Source organism: Salarias fasciatus, chromosome 15 (genome assembly GCF_902148845.1).
Source record: "Salarias fasciatus chromosome 15, fSalaFa1.1, whole genome shotgun sequence".
NCBI lineage: Eukaryota > Metazoa > Chordata > Actinopteri > Blenniiformes > Blenniidae > Salarias > Salarias fasciatus.
Genome location: NC_043759.1, coordinates 331,796 through 347,846, shown reverse-complemented (window position 1 = coordinate 347,846; position 16,051 = coordinate 331,796). Strand labels below are relative to the sequence as shown.

At 52.6% G+C, this 16,051-nt stretch overlaps 1 protein-coding gene across 1 annotated transcript in view; it reads right to left on the bottom strand.

Annotated features, from left to right (window-relative positions):
• The window catches only part of LOC115402245 (T-lymphoma invasion and metastasis-inducing protein 2-like), a 45,913-nt gene that overhangs the window by 29,254 nt on the left and 608 nt on the right, over positions 1-16,051 (bottom strand). The window contains exons 2-12 of the mRNA XM_030110759.1: positions 15,479-15,697; positions 15,335-15,403; positions 15,120-15,245; positions 14,949-15,057; positions 14,684-14,863; positions 14,355-14,473; positions 14,173-14,272; positions 14,056-14,090; positions 13,877-13,997; positions 12,639-12,726; positions 11,852-11,931 (exon numbers count right to left, since the gene is read on the bottom strand). Of these exons, the coding sequence (XP_029966619.1) occupies positions 11,852-11,931; positions 12,639-12,726; positions 13,877-13,997; positions 14,056-14,090; positions 14,173-14,272; positions 14,355-14,473; positions 14,684-14,863; positions 14,949-15,057; positions 15,120-15,245; positions 15,335-15,403; positions 15,479-15,697 (1,246 nt within the window). The remainder of the gene's footprint in view (positions 1-11,851; positions 11,932-12,638; positions 12,727-13,876; positions 13,998-14,055; positions 14,091-14,172; positions 14,273-14,354; positions 14,474-14,683; positions 14,864-14,948; positions 15,058-15,119; positions 15,246-15,334; positions 15,404-15,478; positions 15,698-16,051) is intronic.

The window sequence follows — 16,051 nt, the reverse complement described above, 5'->3', positions numbered from 1 at the left end:
AGCCGCCTGAAAACTGATGCTGTTCCAGGTCTCTGCAGCTGGAATGATTCACTCTGCATCCTGCCAGGAGTCGTGTCGGCCGCTGCTCCACACGGCCGTCTGTGGAGCCGTCTGTCCAGGAAGTGGAGAGAAAACAGAGAAACTGCAGCGGAGGAGGATAAACTGGACCCTGACTGGACCCGCCTCCTGCAGGAGAGACACTCCATCTGCTGTAAACAACGGATTACAAACACATTCCATTGTTATTTTATATATGTGTGTGTGTGTGTGTGTGTGTGTGTGTGTGTGTGTTCTCGTATTTCTATCCTTGTTGGGGCCAAATGTCCCCACAAGGATAGCAAAACGTGGAGCGCCGTGCCTTGTGGGACCTTTTTCCGGTCCTCAGTAGGAGAAACAGTGTTTTCTTGACCATGTTGTTGTTACTGAAAAAAGTAAAAGTGCAAAAACATTTCTTTAGGGTTCGGCTTTATTGTGGTGTGGGTTAGGGTCAGGGTAAGGGTCAGGGTTAGGGGCTAGACATGAATGGGAGTCAATGGACGGTCCCCACGAGGATAGAAATACGAGACTGAGCGTGTGTGTGTGTGTGTGTTACACTTTTAAAAACCGATGGAGTCAATCGTTGGTGTAACACAGTTTTATTTTTCCTGAAACAACAGCGACAAAATATGATAACTAGCGTTTGTGTGGCTGCAGCTGATGGCTCTCTGTGAGCAGCAGGCTTCTAGAAACACGCTAACGAGCGCAGCGCCACCTACTGGCCAGGTACTGCGACTACTTCAGACTGAACCACACCTGTTTGAAAACAACAAAGTCATATTCAGAATATAATCTAATCATTTTAAAGTCCTTTGATTGGTTCCAATAATTCGTATCTGTGGATGGATGTGGGGGGGGGGGGGGGGGGGGGGGGGGGGCAGGATGTTTTATTCAAGTCCTTTTCTTTTGCTCAGCTCTCTGAAAACACTTTTGGTCCCTCTGAAAATACTCAGTGCCGTGTGTGTGTGTGTGTGTGTGTGTGTGTGTGTGTGTGTGTGTGTGTGTGTGTGTGTGTGTGTGTGAGAGTGTGTGTGTGTGTGTGTCAACAGGGTAAATTACTGTAATAAATTGAAGACCAGAGCGACTCTTTCTTCCGAATCGCCACAGAGGTGGCAGACCACATCAGAGACCTGGAAGCCACGCTGGAGTGTCTCCCTGCCGCCTTCAGCCGCTGTTGTGTTTCTGACGCCCAGATCAAGTTCTACACCAAGTTTCCATCAGAACGTGTTCAAGATCTTGTGGGAACACACTGCACCATCTGCTCCGCGGCTGATCCGCTGGACCAAAGCAGAGGGGATGGGTGAGGACGCGGCGGACGACAGCGGACGACAGTGGACGACAGCGGACGACAGTGGACGACAGTGGACGACAGCGGACGACAGTGGACGACAGCGGACGACAGTGGACGACAGCGGACGCAGCCCGTCATGCAGCAGGACGCTCATCCGTGAGTTCTTCATGTCTCCAGGAGAGCAGCCGCTGGCAGGAAGGAGCAGCTGATAGCTGCCATGTTTCAGTGTCGCCTCAGGCAGCCGAGCGACCGCCACCTGCTCATGACTGCATTCTGGGGAAAACGCCACTCTGGTCGAGCAGGGACACAATAAGGTCGGTCATGCCGGAAAAGTTCAAGGAGCTCTGTCCCGACGTCCGTGTGATCCTGGACTGGACGGAGACTGCTGTGGCTGCAGCGTCTTCACTCACCTGGCAGTCAGAGAAGTTCTGTCCTTACAGAAACAGGACAACCTCGAGGCCCTTGCTGGAGTCACCCCCCCCCCCCCCCCCCCCCCCACGGGTCTGTGTCATTCTTCTCTAAGCTGTACACTGGCAGCATCTCTGACAAACGGATACCAAAGCTTTGTGGCATCCTTCGCTTGCTCCAGCCAGGCCATGGAGTGATGCAGCCTCAGGCTCGGTCGCTGACGAGCTCCTGTCTGGCGCCGGCGTGCAGCCCAGCTTACCGGAGACACCGAGAAGACTCCGGCGACGGCCGTCTCAGGACAGTGGCCGAGAGAGTAACTGGCAGAATAACAGCCGCCCACATGTGGGACGCGCCTGTACCGCTCGCTGTGACGGCACCGTCAGCCAGATCTGGTATGACTGATGGGTGATGGGTAATTTCCGAGCTCGTGGTTTCTGAAACACTTTCACAACACGCATGAAATACTCTATACATTCATTCCTGTGGTTTTCCTGCCAACTTGTAGGCGTCAGCTGTACAGATTTGTAAATAATTCTGCCTTGTAGTTGATGGATCCTTTGAAAACTGGCAGTGACGCGTTTTGAACTGGAGCCCTGCTGAGACACACTGAACTGTACAGATCCCGGGCGGGTGACTCTGGGTAGAGAGGGCCCGAGTCATGACTCCTCTCATGTTTAGCGCTTCTTGCTCCATTTTACTCTGAAAACTGATGTTCAAATAGAGTTTGATTTATATAAAAATGCTTCTTTTGTGTCCGTTCCTTTGTGAGGACAGGATCTGAATTCAGCCACGCTGCCACATAAAAAGCATAATCATACACACTGCAGCGAGCACACCTTTAATTCACCTGAGGCTGAAGGTATTTTCTCAACAGGAAGTCCAGTCATTGGATCTAAACACACACACAGTGCAACACAGGCCGAGGTCATGTTCTCCACAATTTCATGAATGAAATACCAAATGAGCCACGTGTGCACTCACAGGTGTTTACAATGTGAGATCATTATGCTAAACTAAGAACCAACCGGTGAACAAATATCAAAACAAAAACGGTGTTACAGCAGCGCAGTGTGTGTTTACAGCCGCTGCAGTCAGTTCACGGCTCAGTGCGACTGCAGGAACACATTCATGCTCGTGTTGACGTACAAAAGGTCCAACTTTTCCTTCATTCCGAGTATGAAGTCATCATCTCGCCAGATTCTTTCGACACAAAAGTTGGTCTGACTATCTGTTACAAAGTCACACCAGTCAAGGCCGGTAACTCCCAGCCGTCCCTGAACCTGCCGGCAGCGGCGGTGCGACGGCCTCAGGGCGTCGCCATTTCCCCCGTTAAGGTGTCCAACCTGTGAAGCATCAGCTTTCGAGGTGCTCTTCACCTCGACAAGTCCGAATGGCGGCGACTCTGAGGGTCGTAGACCCGACCGCCAGGACTGGCCCCGAGATGGGGGGCTTCAGGGGAAATGACGGTCCAACAGGAAGTACGGTCACACGTTTGAATTCGGAGTGGCTTCACAGGATCTCTGATTCCATTTGCAAACCTCGCTTCATTGCAGCTGTTTGCTTGCTTGACCCTCTCACCATTTCAGCAGCGAGGGCTTGTGCTGGAGCCTCTGAATCCCAGAGCCCAGGAGCCGAGTGGTGCTGGATGAGATCGCTGGATGTTTCAGGTGGACAAAGGTCAGACATGGGGCATCCGGGTGGGACAGCGCCACATTTAGATGGAACCAGATCTATTTCAGACAAGCCATCTAATGCAAGAGCGACGAGGGGCTGGGGTTGTTCCCCACGCAGTCTGGGTCCAGCCGCCATCAAGTCCGGTCCGGAAACGGTCCTAAAAAAACAAGACACATGAAGCCCCGACATATTTTTGCTTCCACTTTAGGAAAATGTCGTCACATCTGGCCGTCATTACACAGAGGCATGAGCATGTAGCTGCAGCAAAGGTGAAATGTTGGACATTATTACCTGCAGATGCCTGGTACAGCGTGGACCGAAGACGCTCTCACCAGCTGCTGTTAGCTTTCGCACCACCGCATCACTCACAGGTTCTGGATGAATTCCCTGAAACCAACGGAGAAATATGTTCATTTTTCAAGAATTGCAGTAATACACAGTCTGTGTGTGTGTGTGTGTGTTTTTTTAAATTAACTTTAATACACAGACAACACAACATAAACACAACACACAACCCACTCACCCTCACCTCCCACAAAAAGTACACATGGTACAACGAAAATGTATGCATACAGACCAGTTCAGTTTACATTGTTCAAAATACACCTTTCAGAGTGGCTCGTCTCCTTTCATATTTTTAGAAATCATTGTCAGTTTCAACCATAAAACCTTCTAAAACTAGATATCGCAGAATAAATGTGTAAAGAGTGACAATACCACTGCCCACACCTGCCAATAAAAGTCGCAGCTAAGCTAACACGTCAGCGGAGAGCTGCAGCAGCAGCGAGGAAAATCCTGCAGCGGCAGGAACTTCTGCTCTCTGTGGTCAAACCTCTGGTTTGAGGCTCCTGGCTTTTCCTCTGGACCGGCGGCACCTTGCCCTCACTGTCAGCTGGCCATTTAATGCATCTGATACTACGATGACGATAAGACACGCACAGACACACGTTAGCTGAGAGCTAACGCTGTTAGCAGGATTACTATTGCATTACTACTGATTACTATTGCAACAACACATCATCAGTAGGGTTGTAACGGTTGTAACCCAGCGTGTCCGGCGGCCAGCAGCAGCTTTTTCCTCACATTTTTACTCGTCACTTCATGATGTTCAGAGATGATTTTTGTTCGGAGATTTTTGTTGTCATTACTTCTTAAATTTACGTTCTCACCACAAATTAGTCACACAGAATCCTGTGAGCTTTGGGATGCTCTTCAGTCTTTCTTTTTCTCGTGGTTCCTTCTCGCGAACCGCTTTTCGCTTGTGAGCACCGCTCTCAGATTTCTTTTTCCGGTCATTTTCCACCGGTCACTCCAGGGCTGAAGCTTGATAGACGTCGACTCGGTCAGTGAACAGGGGGGCGGGGCTAGCGAAGGGTCAATCAGCAGCCACAAACGGGAAGTATAAAATGATTGACAGAAAACTTGACAAATAACACAACAATGTGACTTTTCCAGCTTATTGATAGGCCCCTGAACTTGGCAGGCCCCTGGGCTTCAGCCCGGGGAACCCCGTGCATTAAAGCGGCCTTGAACAGGAAACAGGTACCGGAACGCTGACAGAAAACAGAGCTGGAAACAACGGGCCCAGTGCCACGCCGCGGCACTTACAAGCCGAAATTTCAAACAGCAACCATGGTATAAATGTTCTGACAGTTATTTACTACCAGTGGCGGCTGCTGGGGAAATCTGTTGGGGGGGCTAACACATGCTAGCATAATACCGATTAAATAGTTAACAGAGCTGCAGAAGCAGCATCACCTGTGATACAGTTACATCAAGTACAGGTACTGTTAGTGCTCTACATCACCTCTCTCTCTCTCTCTCTCTCTCTCTCTCTCTCTCTCTCTCTCTCTCTCTCTCTCTCTCACATGCACACATTTACGCACTACAGACGTGTTCCAACCCGACTTCAGATGCCCGCAGCCGGCCTGCTGCAGCTGCTGGGTGACTTGTAGCCAGACACGCTTCACTCAGCAGAAACCAGGCGTCTCAGTCCTTCAGCAGGTCGACACGGCCGACCTGATCTGAGAAGAAGCTCACATCGACGCCTTTCTGGGACGCAAACAGGTTCAGCACCATGTCGCTGAAGTCGGGTAACTTTTGGATGAAGTCCGTCTGGATAGAGAGCATGAAGTGCATTCAGTCCGTCCAAATAATTGAATTATCCAGAGCAAACAGTCCACCTGCTTCCTGCTGACGCCGCCACAGCTGGACTTTTCTCCCTCCTTCCGACCCTGGCGCCAGCAGCAGCCCCGCTGCGTTAAATCACTGCTGTTGGTCAAAGTCAGCGGCAGTGGGCTAACTGAAGCTCGCCCACAATGCTCAGTAACCACGGGGGGCGGGACATGACACCTGTCAGTCACTGACAAGAAGGAAATGAAAGTTTCTGCTGGGCTGTAAAAAACCAGCCCTTTAGAGAGATTCTCTGTTTTCCTTCTGACTGACTGGAGCTGCTGCTTCCTTTGGTTTTATCTAAACTTTAACAATCTGTTTTAAGTTATTTAAAAAATCATTTTCTCAACTTCTTTGTGTTAGCTGTCTTTTCGTGCTGGGAGGGCTCAGCCCTGCTGGCCCATCGATACCAGCCGTCCCTGTTTACTATTCTCATTATTACTATAGTTGCAGGGGGCGGCAACTTGATTTGGCTTCGGGCCAATTTTTGTTTGGGTTTTTTTGCGACTGTCAGCTGCAGCTTCACTCCTGAGAGCAGCAGGATGATCCCTGAACAACAAGATGAAGATAAAACACCAACAGAACAGGAAACAGCCACGCTACACCCAGAAACTAAAGCTACCAGAACCACGTTTCCCTCGTTCTCTCCGAGCCGCCGCCGCGCCGCTCAGATCCTTCCTCTCAGGACTGAACTGTCCTCAATAACAACTTTTCCCGTTCTGTCCCAGACGCTCAGCGTTTGTCTTCTTTCCACCGCCTCAGGAGTTGAGACGCGTCCCGTCCACTGATGTTGGAGCACGGAGGAACCGTTCAAAGCCAGCTAGTTCGTCGGTGGCTAACAGCTAAGCTAACAGCTGACTGAGACACAGTAGTCTATCAGCAGCTACTTTTACGAAGTGTCCCTGAACGCAGCAGGAGCGGCATGGAGCTTACAGTGGATCATCGTCACACAAATCTTCTACTGATATTTAAAGGGACTTAAGGCAACTTTACAAAATGTACCTCGGTGCTGCCGCGATAGGCGCTGCGGGGAACTGCAGCCACCAGCCGAGGCCACACGGGAGCGCCACAAACATTTTACAGAAAGTTCGGCTTCACAGCGCTGCAGCAGGGATGCTCCTGCTTTTACTACGTCGCGGTTTACTGCAGGACCACAGCGCATATTATGTGATTTTTGTCAGCATCCGTTTCCACTCCCAAATGCAGCTGAAGTTCCTCCATCAATCAAACGCAGATCCAATATTTATTCGGGTGCCTGCCCGGCTTCGGTCTTTTTTTTTTTTTCTGACTTGCGAGATAACGCTGATAAAGTCCTTTTTTTCTTCGTGGTGTTTTTTGTGGGCTTTGAGTGGATGCAGTTATCTGATTGTATGAAGGGGGGGGGGGGGGGCGGCTCGGCTCGTGCCTGCTCTCTGCTCTGCCTGCAGCAGGGGGCGCTGCTGAGACCGGCCGCCTGTGAGAGCTTTGGGACGGGGGAGGGGCTCACGCAGCACCGCTGCCTGCTGAGGACAGCGGAGACGTCCTGTCACGTCTCCAGAGCTCCAGAAAAAGCCGCTAAATTTGTCGCTAGTTACTTTTGACAAAAAAAAGTCTCCCAGAGGCTTTGGAAAGTCGCCAGATTTAGCGAGAAAGTCGCCAAGTTGGCAACACTGCCCCCCCTGATCCCAGCAGTGTTTGAGTCCGTGTCCACGGCGGCCATGTTCTTCCTGTTCAGCAACGCGCATACAGCGTCAATTTACGTCACATCCCCACGACTGCGCGGGAAATTCGGACCCCGAACAGCAACAAATTATTTGGCACACAGCCTGTATAAGGCAGCAGACAGATACTCGGATTGGCCTGTTATTTTAGGTTTTTAATGCTTCACGACCCGTTAGCATTGAATAAAGTGGAAATGCATGTGTAGCTTTTCACAAATCTTGCCTTAAGTCCCTTTAAAATCTGGCGGCGGCCTGGTGACGCAACGACAATCCGACGTACGCAGCGCCGCTGTCGTCGTTTTGTCGTCCAAACGTGGGATTATGGCATGTGGTCAAAACGCCACCTCTGAGCCTGGTCCTGCAGGGTTCTCCTCTGAGCCTGGTCCTGCAGGGTTCTCCTCTGAGCCTGGTCCTGCAGGGTTCTCCTCTGAGCCTGGTCCTGCAGGGTTCTCCTCTGAGCCTGGTCCTGCAGGGTTCTCCTCTGACCCTGGTCCTGCAGGGTTCTCCTCCTCTGAGCCTGGTCCTGCAGGGTTCTCCTCTGAGCCTGGTCCTGCAGGGTTCTCCTCTGAGCCTGGTCCTGCAGGGTTCTCCTCTGAGCCTGGTCCTGCAGGGTTCTCCTCCTCTGAGCCTGGTCCTGCAGGGTTCTCCTCCTCTGAGCCTGGTTCTGCAGGGTTCTCCTCCTCTGAGCCTGGTTCTGCAGGGTTCTCCTCTGAGCCTGGTTCTGCAGGGTTCTCCTCCTCTGAGCCTGGTTCTGCAGGGTTCTCCTCTGAGCCTGGTCCTGCAGGGTTCTCCTCCTCTGAGCCTGGTTCTGCAGGGTTCTCCTCTGAGCCTGGTCCTGCAGGGGTGTTTCCTTTCCACAGTCCTGATGCTGCTCATGTGGATCTGTTGGGTTTGTCTGTAAAGTGTCTGAAACCACCATGTTGTAACTGTCTCTTTATAAATAAAGCTGAATTGAACTGAACTGGTGGACGTGACTCTTCGGTGAAGGATTTCTACCACTTTTGTCGTAGAAATCTACGAGTGAGGCGAGTGGCGAATACGTGCGTTTTACCCCCAAATTCCAGCGAACACTAAAGCGTGGCGCCGGCGTTCCGGTGATCCGTCGTAACGCCGGCGCTTCTGGGACGCGACGCGGCGCTCTGGCGTCCGGCGGGGTTCGGAGGTTAAAGAAAAGCCTTCAGAGCAGATTCCTGCTGTGGTTTCAGACAAATTCAGTTCGTTCCAAACTCCAGACGGAGGCGTGGTGAAGCCTCGCTGTGCTGCGGCCGCCACCATGACGGTTTTGGGGGAGGGATCATATGACGCATCGCTAACTCCGCCTCTCGCGGGCTGTGATTGGCCCGGCAGAAGTTTGTCGGACAGAAGTCAGATTCAAACCACGCGGTCCCAGACTGGTTCCCATGAAGCCCTGAGCAGGGAGACCGCCTGGAGGGCGGGCGACCAAAACACGCCACATCCCGGCCGTGTCCGGACCCGCCGCCTCCCTGTTTGGTGTCATTCAGACTCGTTTCGAGTCATCATCGCGTTTCCCTTCCTTCTTTTTAAAATGACAGTAAATGAACTGTCTCTTGGCCACGTTTCCTTACTCTCTTCACGAATTATCTCAGACGCAACCATTTCCTGTCAGGCGGGTTTGATTCAGCGTCAGCAGATCTGCGGCTCTTTTAAATGACTTTTCTTTTTTAGTTATTTTTCTTTAAATTGCACTAAACAACGTGAAATTAGTAACATTTGTTCTGCGAATTAATATATTTATTATTCTATTAAATAAACATGATTCTTTGTTTTCCCTGTGACGGACGTCCCAGACCCGCCCATATAGGTCCCGGAACACAGACGGATCCAGATCCAGAGGTGCCGGATCCTGTTCCGGCAGGATCCTGCTGATTGATGCAGCTTTATTTTTTGTATGTCTGCATAAAGAATAAAATAAAGAAAATGAGATTTTTTCTTAAAGCAGAACTTTGCAACTTCTTTACCTCAATAAATGTTTTTCAGAATCCCTGTGGGGGTAAAGCCAGACTGGGCGGCGATTGGCCGGTCCCTCCCCTCCCCCGCGGTCTGTCCTGAGAACAAACCTGCTTTCCGGCGCTCCGACGGGAGGAAAAGGATAAAAGAGCGTAAAACAAACATTAAACCCTCGCCAGCGCGAGCAACGCCACGGATGGCCGAACCGACAAGACAGAAAAAAACTTTGTGTGACGAGCAGAAAAAAGAGAACGGGAGTGCCGGAATGCTGGGAACGTTTACGACAGTGAGCTTTCACAGGAGGCCAGTAGGGGGAGCGCAAGAGCCACAGTTGCATAGTTCTGCTTTAACGTCCTGCTGTTGGGATTTTCTTTCATCCTTATTTCATATCGAGAGTCCTGTTTCGTATTTCATATCGTTTCATGATTCGAGCATTTCGTTACACCCCAGGCACGAGCGCTCAGCCTGTGTGCAGCGGTCAGCGTCCTGCCGGCCGCCGGCTACAAGTGAAGAGAGAACAATCAGAGAATACAGAACATGTTCAAAAGTCCACATTTGCTGAGCTGAGCTTGTTTGAAGCACTACTGCCACCCTGTGGTTAAAATACGTAGCATCACCTCATGAGCAGGATGTGTTGACAGGTCAGATGTGGTGCCAAACCACTGGCTGCGGGGCGACACCTGAGACGGTCATGCTGATTACTGGGGGACATGGGAGAAAGTGCGACGACGAGCATCTCAAAAATAAACGTTTGAGCAAGAGATCGTTCTCGTAGTTATGACATAACAGCAAAAAAACGCAAAGAAATGCAAACAAATAAAAAGCAAATACAGCTGTACTGAATACACGTTGAAGATGTGATGATCAAGGTTTAGTTTGTTGATTTTACTTCCGCCCACGTCTTCAGCCACGCCGACTGTTCTGAGTTCCTGCAGAGCTGGCCCGTCTCTGGGATCCATTGTTTTAGCCTGGCTGTGCTCTCTGCTGACTGGCTTCAGAAACAAACTTACTGGCTGTGTTTTTCAGAGGGCGGAGCTCATTAACATCCCGTAAAGCGCCGTACAAAACGCCCGTCTGGCCTCTTCAAACGCACAGTTTTTATGGTGTTTCATTAAAAGACGGGCGTTTTTACGGCGTCTTCAGGATCAGACGCGTCGGATTAGTGGTGAATTGTGACTCTTTTGGCTTTTCACACGTTTCCAGTCTGATTTTTGAAACATGTCTTTTTAACATGCCGATGTAATTGTTTTTGTTTTGTTTTTTTCTTCTTTTCCTTACACTGTCTGTCTGTCGGTTCTTTTTATCGGACTGAGATTCCGGAATAAAGATGAGCTGAACTGAAACTGATGAGAGCAAAGATACGACCGTCTTTTAGTTCACGTGGACGCTGCAGCCAATCAGCCGCTGCTGCTGCATGAAGACATGAAGGACGTCCCGCGGACTTCTGCTGGAGAACACAGCTGGTAGTGAACTGGGTGGAGCCGGTGATCCAGGTGTCAAATGACACCAGAGCATCAGGAGAGGCCTGCTGCAGATCACCGTCAGTCTGACTCACCACCAGAGAACAAGGTGACCGAGTCCACAGGTAGAATGTGTAGAGTGGTGAAAGATCAGCCTGATCATGACCTCTGACCCCTGAGAAGCAGGCCAGAGAGCCCCGTCCCCCCCCACCCCCATGGCATGGGGGCGTGGCATTGAATGAAGTGGGCGTGGCCTCACATCAGGGGGGCGTTTTATTGGAAGATATGTGTGTGGCATCACCAGAGGGGCGGGGCATCACCAGAGGGGCGGGGCATCACCAGAGGGGCGGGGCATCAACAGAGGGGCGGGGCATTGTGAGCAACAGCACAGAGAAGAATGAAGAGTTCTCTTTTTCCATTTCCTCGTGTTAAAACACTTTAATAAAAAAATCTTCCTAAAATACATCACATGGTGAAAAGTCACATTTCAAAAAAAAAAAAATTGTCCAGCTGTTCGTGAAAGAACATATAAATATAAAAATGGCCGTTTCCAGTCTTCTCCGCTCCAAAAGGAAAAAAAGAAAACAACCTGGAAAGTTTCCAGAAGAGAAAATGTTCCTGATGAGAGAACTTCTCATTGTATCCCGTCTTGAGGAGAAAAAGGAGTGAGGAGGAGGAAGAGGAAGAGGAGGACGAGGAAGAGGAAGAGGAGGAGGAAGAGGAGGAGGAGGAGGATGAGGAGCTGCTCCTGCTTCAACCGGCGTAGAAACACTCCTCGTTGAAGATGGAGCTCAGACTCTGGACGCTGAAGTCTCTCCCCAGATCTGACACCTCCTCCCTGGGACTCCTCCAGCAGACCTCCTCCTCCCTGGGACTCCTCCAGCAGACCTCCTCCTCCCTGGGACTCCTCCAGCAGACCTCCTCCTCCCTGGGACTCCTCCAGCAGACCTCCTCCTCCCTGGGACTCCTCCTCCTTTGCGCCTCCTCCTCCTCCTCCTCCTCCTCCTCGTTGAAGCCGAGCCGTTGCAGCTGGGCCTCCAGGCCGCCGGTCCACGAGGAGCCGGAGGAGGCTTGGCCTCGGGAGGCGGTGCAGTGCTCCGCCTGCAGGAGGCGCTGCTGCCTCCTCCTCCTCCTCCTCCTCCTCCTGAGGGAGGGGTGGTGCGCTCGCTCCCGGAGGAGGGAACGCAGCGCTCGCAGGACGCTCGCCTTCGTCTCCAAGCCACTGAATCATGGAGGGAGCCCCAGTGTTACCATGGCAACCGCAACACATGGAGTGGACTACAGTGTTACCATGGCAACATCATCACGTAGAGGGAACTAAAGTGTTACCATGGCAACTGCATCACATAGAGGTGACTATAATGTTACCATGGCAACTGGATCCCGTAGAGGGGATTACAATGCTAACAAGGAAACAGCATCACATCGAGGGGGGGCTGCAGTGCTACCATGGCAACCGCATCACATGTAGGAAATTTCAGTGTTACCGTGGCAACAACATTACATGGAGGAAACTATAGTGCTGCCATGGCAACAGCATCAAATGGAGGGGACAACAGTGCTACCATAGCAATAACATTGCACGGAGAGAACTCCAGTGTTACCATGGCAACCGGATCACATGGAGGGGACTACAGTGCCACCATGCCAATTTTGGGTATTATTTGGATCCTACATCTTTTGAAGGCTTTTTAAAACTCGTATCTGTGGTTTTGATCTTTTAGTTTTTCTTCCTTCTTTCCCAACATCAAGGCCCAATTTGACTCTTTTGAAGTTACTGAAGATACACCGGAACAACGTTCATGATGAACACAAACCTGATGAGATGTGAGGAATACGTGAGGAACATGTGATCAACGGGATGAATGTGAGGAACATGTGATGACCACATGATGGACCGGGTGAAGCCGTGTTGTGGAGACGGAGTACCTGCTGCACAGCTGGAACACCGTCTCCGGTCGTCCCTCCGCCTCCGACCTGCTGTGGATCAGCTCCCAAACACACGGATCCCCTGAGCCTGTGAACGCACCACCAGACAACAGCCTGTGAACGCACCACGAGACAACAAGCGGTGAACACACCACCAGACAACAGGCGGTGAACGCACCACCAGACAACAGGCAGTGAACACACTGCGAGGCAACAGCCTGTCAACACACCACGAGACAACAGCCTGTGAACGCACCACGAGACAACAGGCAGTGAACGCACCATGAGACAACAGGCAGTGAACGCACCGCGAGACAACAGGCGGTGAACACACTGCGAGACAACAGGCAGTGAACGCACCACGAGACAACAGGCAGTGAACCCACCATGAGACAACAGGCAGTGAACGCACCGCGAGACAACAGGCGGTGAACACACTGCGAGACAACAGGCAGTGAACGCACCACGAGACAACAGGCACTGAACGCACTGCGAGACAACAGGCGGTGAACGCACCACCAGACAACAGCCTGTGAACCCACCACGAGACAACAGGTAGTGAACGCACCACAAGAAAACAGCCTGTGAACGCACCACGAGAAAACAGGCAGTGAACACACTGCGAGACAACAGGCAGTGAACGCACCGCGAGACAACAGGCTGTGAACGCACCACGAGACAACAGGCAGTGAACGCACCACGAGACAACAGCCTGTGAACGCACCACGAGACAACAGCCTGTGAACACACCACCAGACAACAGCCTGTGAACACACCGCGAGACAAGAGGCAGTGAACGCACCACGAGACAACAGGCGGTGAACACACAGCGAGACAACAGGCAGTGAACGCACCGCGAGACAACAGGCAGTGAACGCACCGCGAACCAAGAGGCAGTGAACGCACCGCGAGACAACAGGCAGTGAACGCACCACGAGACAAGAGGCAGTGAACGCACAGCGAGACAACAGGCAGTGAACGCACCACCAGACAACAAGCAGTGAACACAACACGAGACAACAGGCAGTGAACGCACCGCGAGACAACAGGCAGTGAACACACAGCGAGACAACAGGCAGTGAACGCACCACGAGACAACAGGCAGTGAACGCATCGCGAGACAACAGGCAGTGAACGCACCGCGAGACAACAGGCAGTGAACGCACCTCCAAAGACACCAACAGTCCAGAACCCCTCAGTCCCCCACCCCTCCCCTCCGCCCTGGACCCAGGTCTCACCTGCGATGGAGGCCGGTCGAACCCGGAGAGCCGAACCCGGAATGAACCAGCGGAACCTGAAGGGGTCGGGATCAGCTGACGGAGAACCGGTCTGTGGAACATCGAGGATCAGGTCCTGGTTCTTCCTGGTTCTACAGGCTGTGAGGAAGACTCACCATCCTCTTCCTCAGCCTGCCGACGTCTCGATAGACCAGGACTACGGCCCGCCTGAAGACTGAGGACACACAGGACGGCGTCAACACACGCACACACACACACACACACACACACACACACACACACACACACACACACACCGAGCAGCGTCAGCTCCGGATCCTTCCTCAGACCCGGCAGCGGGTTCAGCCACACCGCTGAGGACTGGAGCAGGAAGTCCACCATGGAGACGTCCCCCACCTGCAGGGGGCGACACTACAAGGTGTGTGTCCACAGTGTGTGTCCTTGTTGTGTGTCCACAGTGTGTGTCGTTGGTGTGTACCTGCTGGCCACGCCCCCCCGGCTCCGCAGTCAGCTGATGGAACAGCGCTCCGTACTCCTCGTAGATCTGCTGGGTCTCGTTGATGTGACTGACGACCCTCAGCATGGAGGCCAGGGCCTCTGAGGACACACACACGCACGCACACACACACACACACACACACACACACACACACACACACACACACACACACACACATGCACGCACGCACACACACATACACACAGACACAAACACACCCGTGTTAAAGGTATGTGTTACCTATCGAATGTGTGTGTTACTGGCCAGGTGTGTGTGTGTGTGTGTGTGTGTGTGTGTGTGTGGGTTACCAGCCAGGTGTGTGTGCTGGGGGCTTGCCGGCTCTGTGAGGACCAGCAGCTCCCGGAGCAGCAGGGGGTACTTCAGGACTCTCTGGACCGGTTTGATCAGGTACGACTCCAGCGAGCTCGAGTGCTGATTGGTGGGATTCCTGCCGTCCAGGAAGCGCTTGAAGGCGCCGTCCGTCCTGGCTGCGGGACACGGGGACATGGGGACAGAGATGTTTGACGGGGCGGCGGTGGCGGCGGTGGCGGCGGCGGCGGCGGGGAGCCTCACCTCGCTCCAGAACCTTCTGCACCCTGCTGTGAGACGAGCAGAACCCGCCGTACAGCTTGAAGCCTTCGGCGTGGCGCAGGAAGGAGGAGCCCAGCGAGACCAGCAGCGTCTGGGACCAGGTCAGAGGTCGGCATCGTCACGCGTGTGCGTGTGTGTGTGTGTGTGTGTTACCTGGAACTGCTCTGGCCGGCTCCAGCTGCTGAAGCCGGGGCAGGAAGCCACCGTCTGCTCCAGAGTCCACAGGAAGACCTGCTGAAAGTCCAACATCTGGGGCAGCAGGCCGAACAGCGCCTCCATCTGGCACACACACACACACACACACACACACACACACACACCAGTCAGTCACAGCCCTGCAGTCTGACGCCTCCTCGCCGTTTCTTCACCTCCTCCTCTGTGAGAAACTCCTGCTGCTGCAGCGGAGACATGTAGAGACGGAGGAGACGCAGCAGGTCCTGGAGGACACACAACACACAATTTTACACAAACACACAGCGTCACACAAACACACAACCATCGCACACACACACCTTGACGTAGGACCTCTCGGTGTCGACCAGCTCCTCAATGACTTTGCGGAGACGCTGACAGACGCTCAGGTGGGAGGGGCTTGCTGGCTGAAGCCCCGCCTCCCAGCTGGACCGGGTCTGAAGCCCCGCCTCCCGGGCATAGGGGTTTTGGGGGACCTCGATGTTCGGCACTCGGCATTCTGGGAAGGTTTGGTAGAGAGAAGATCCACCGTCCACGTTCTGTAGGAAAGAGCTGGGTCAGAGGACAGTGAACGCCTCACAACAACACAACAACACCGGGTTAGAGGACAGTGAACGCCTCACGACAACACAACAACACCGGGTTAGAGGACAGTGAACGCCTCACGACAACACAACAACACCGGGTTAGAGGACAGTGAACGCCTCACAACAACACAACAACACTGGATCAGAGGACAGTGAACGCCTCACAACAACACAACAACACTGGATCAGAGGACAGTGAACGCCTCACGACAACACAACAACACTGGATCAGAGGACAGTGAACGCCTCACAACAACACAACAACACTGGATCAGAGGACAGTGAACGCCTCACAACAACACAACA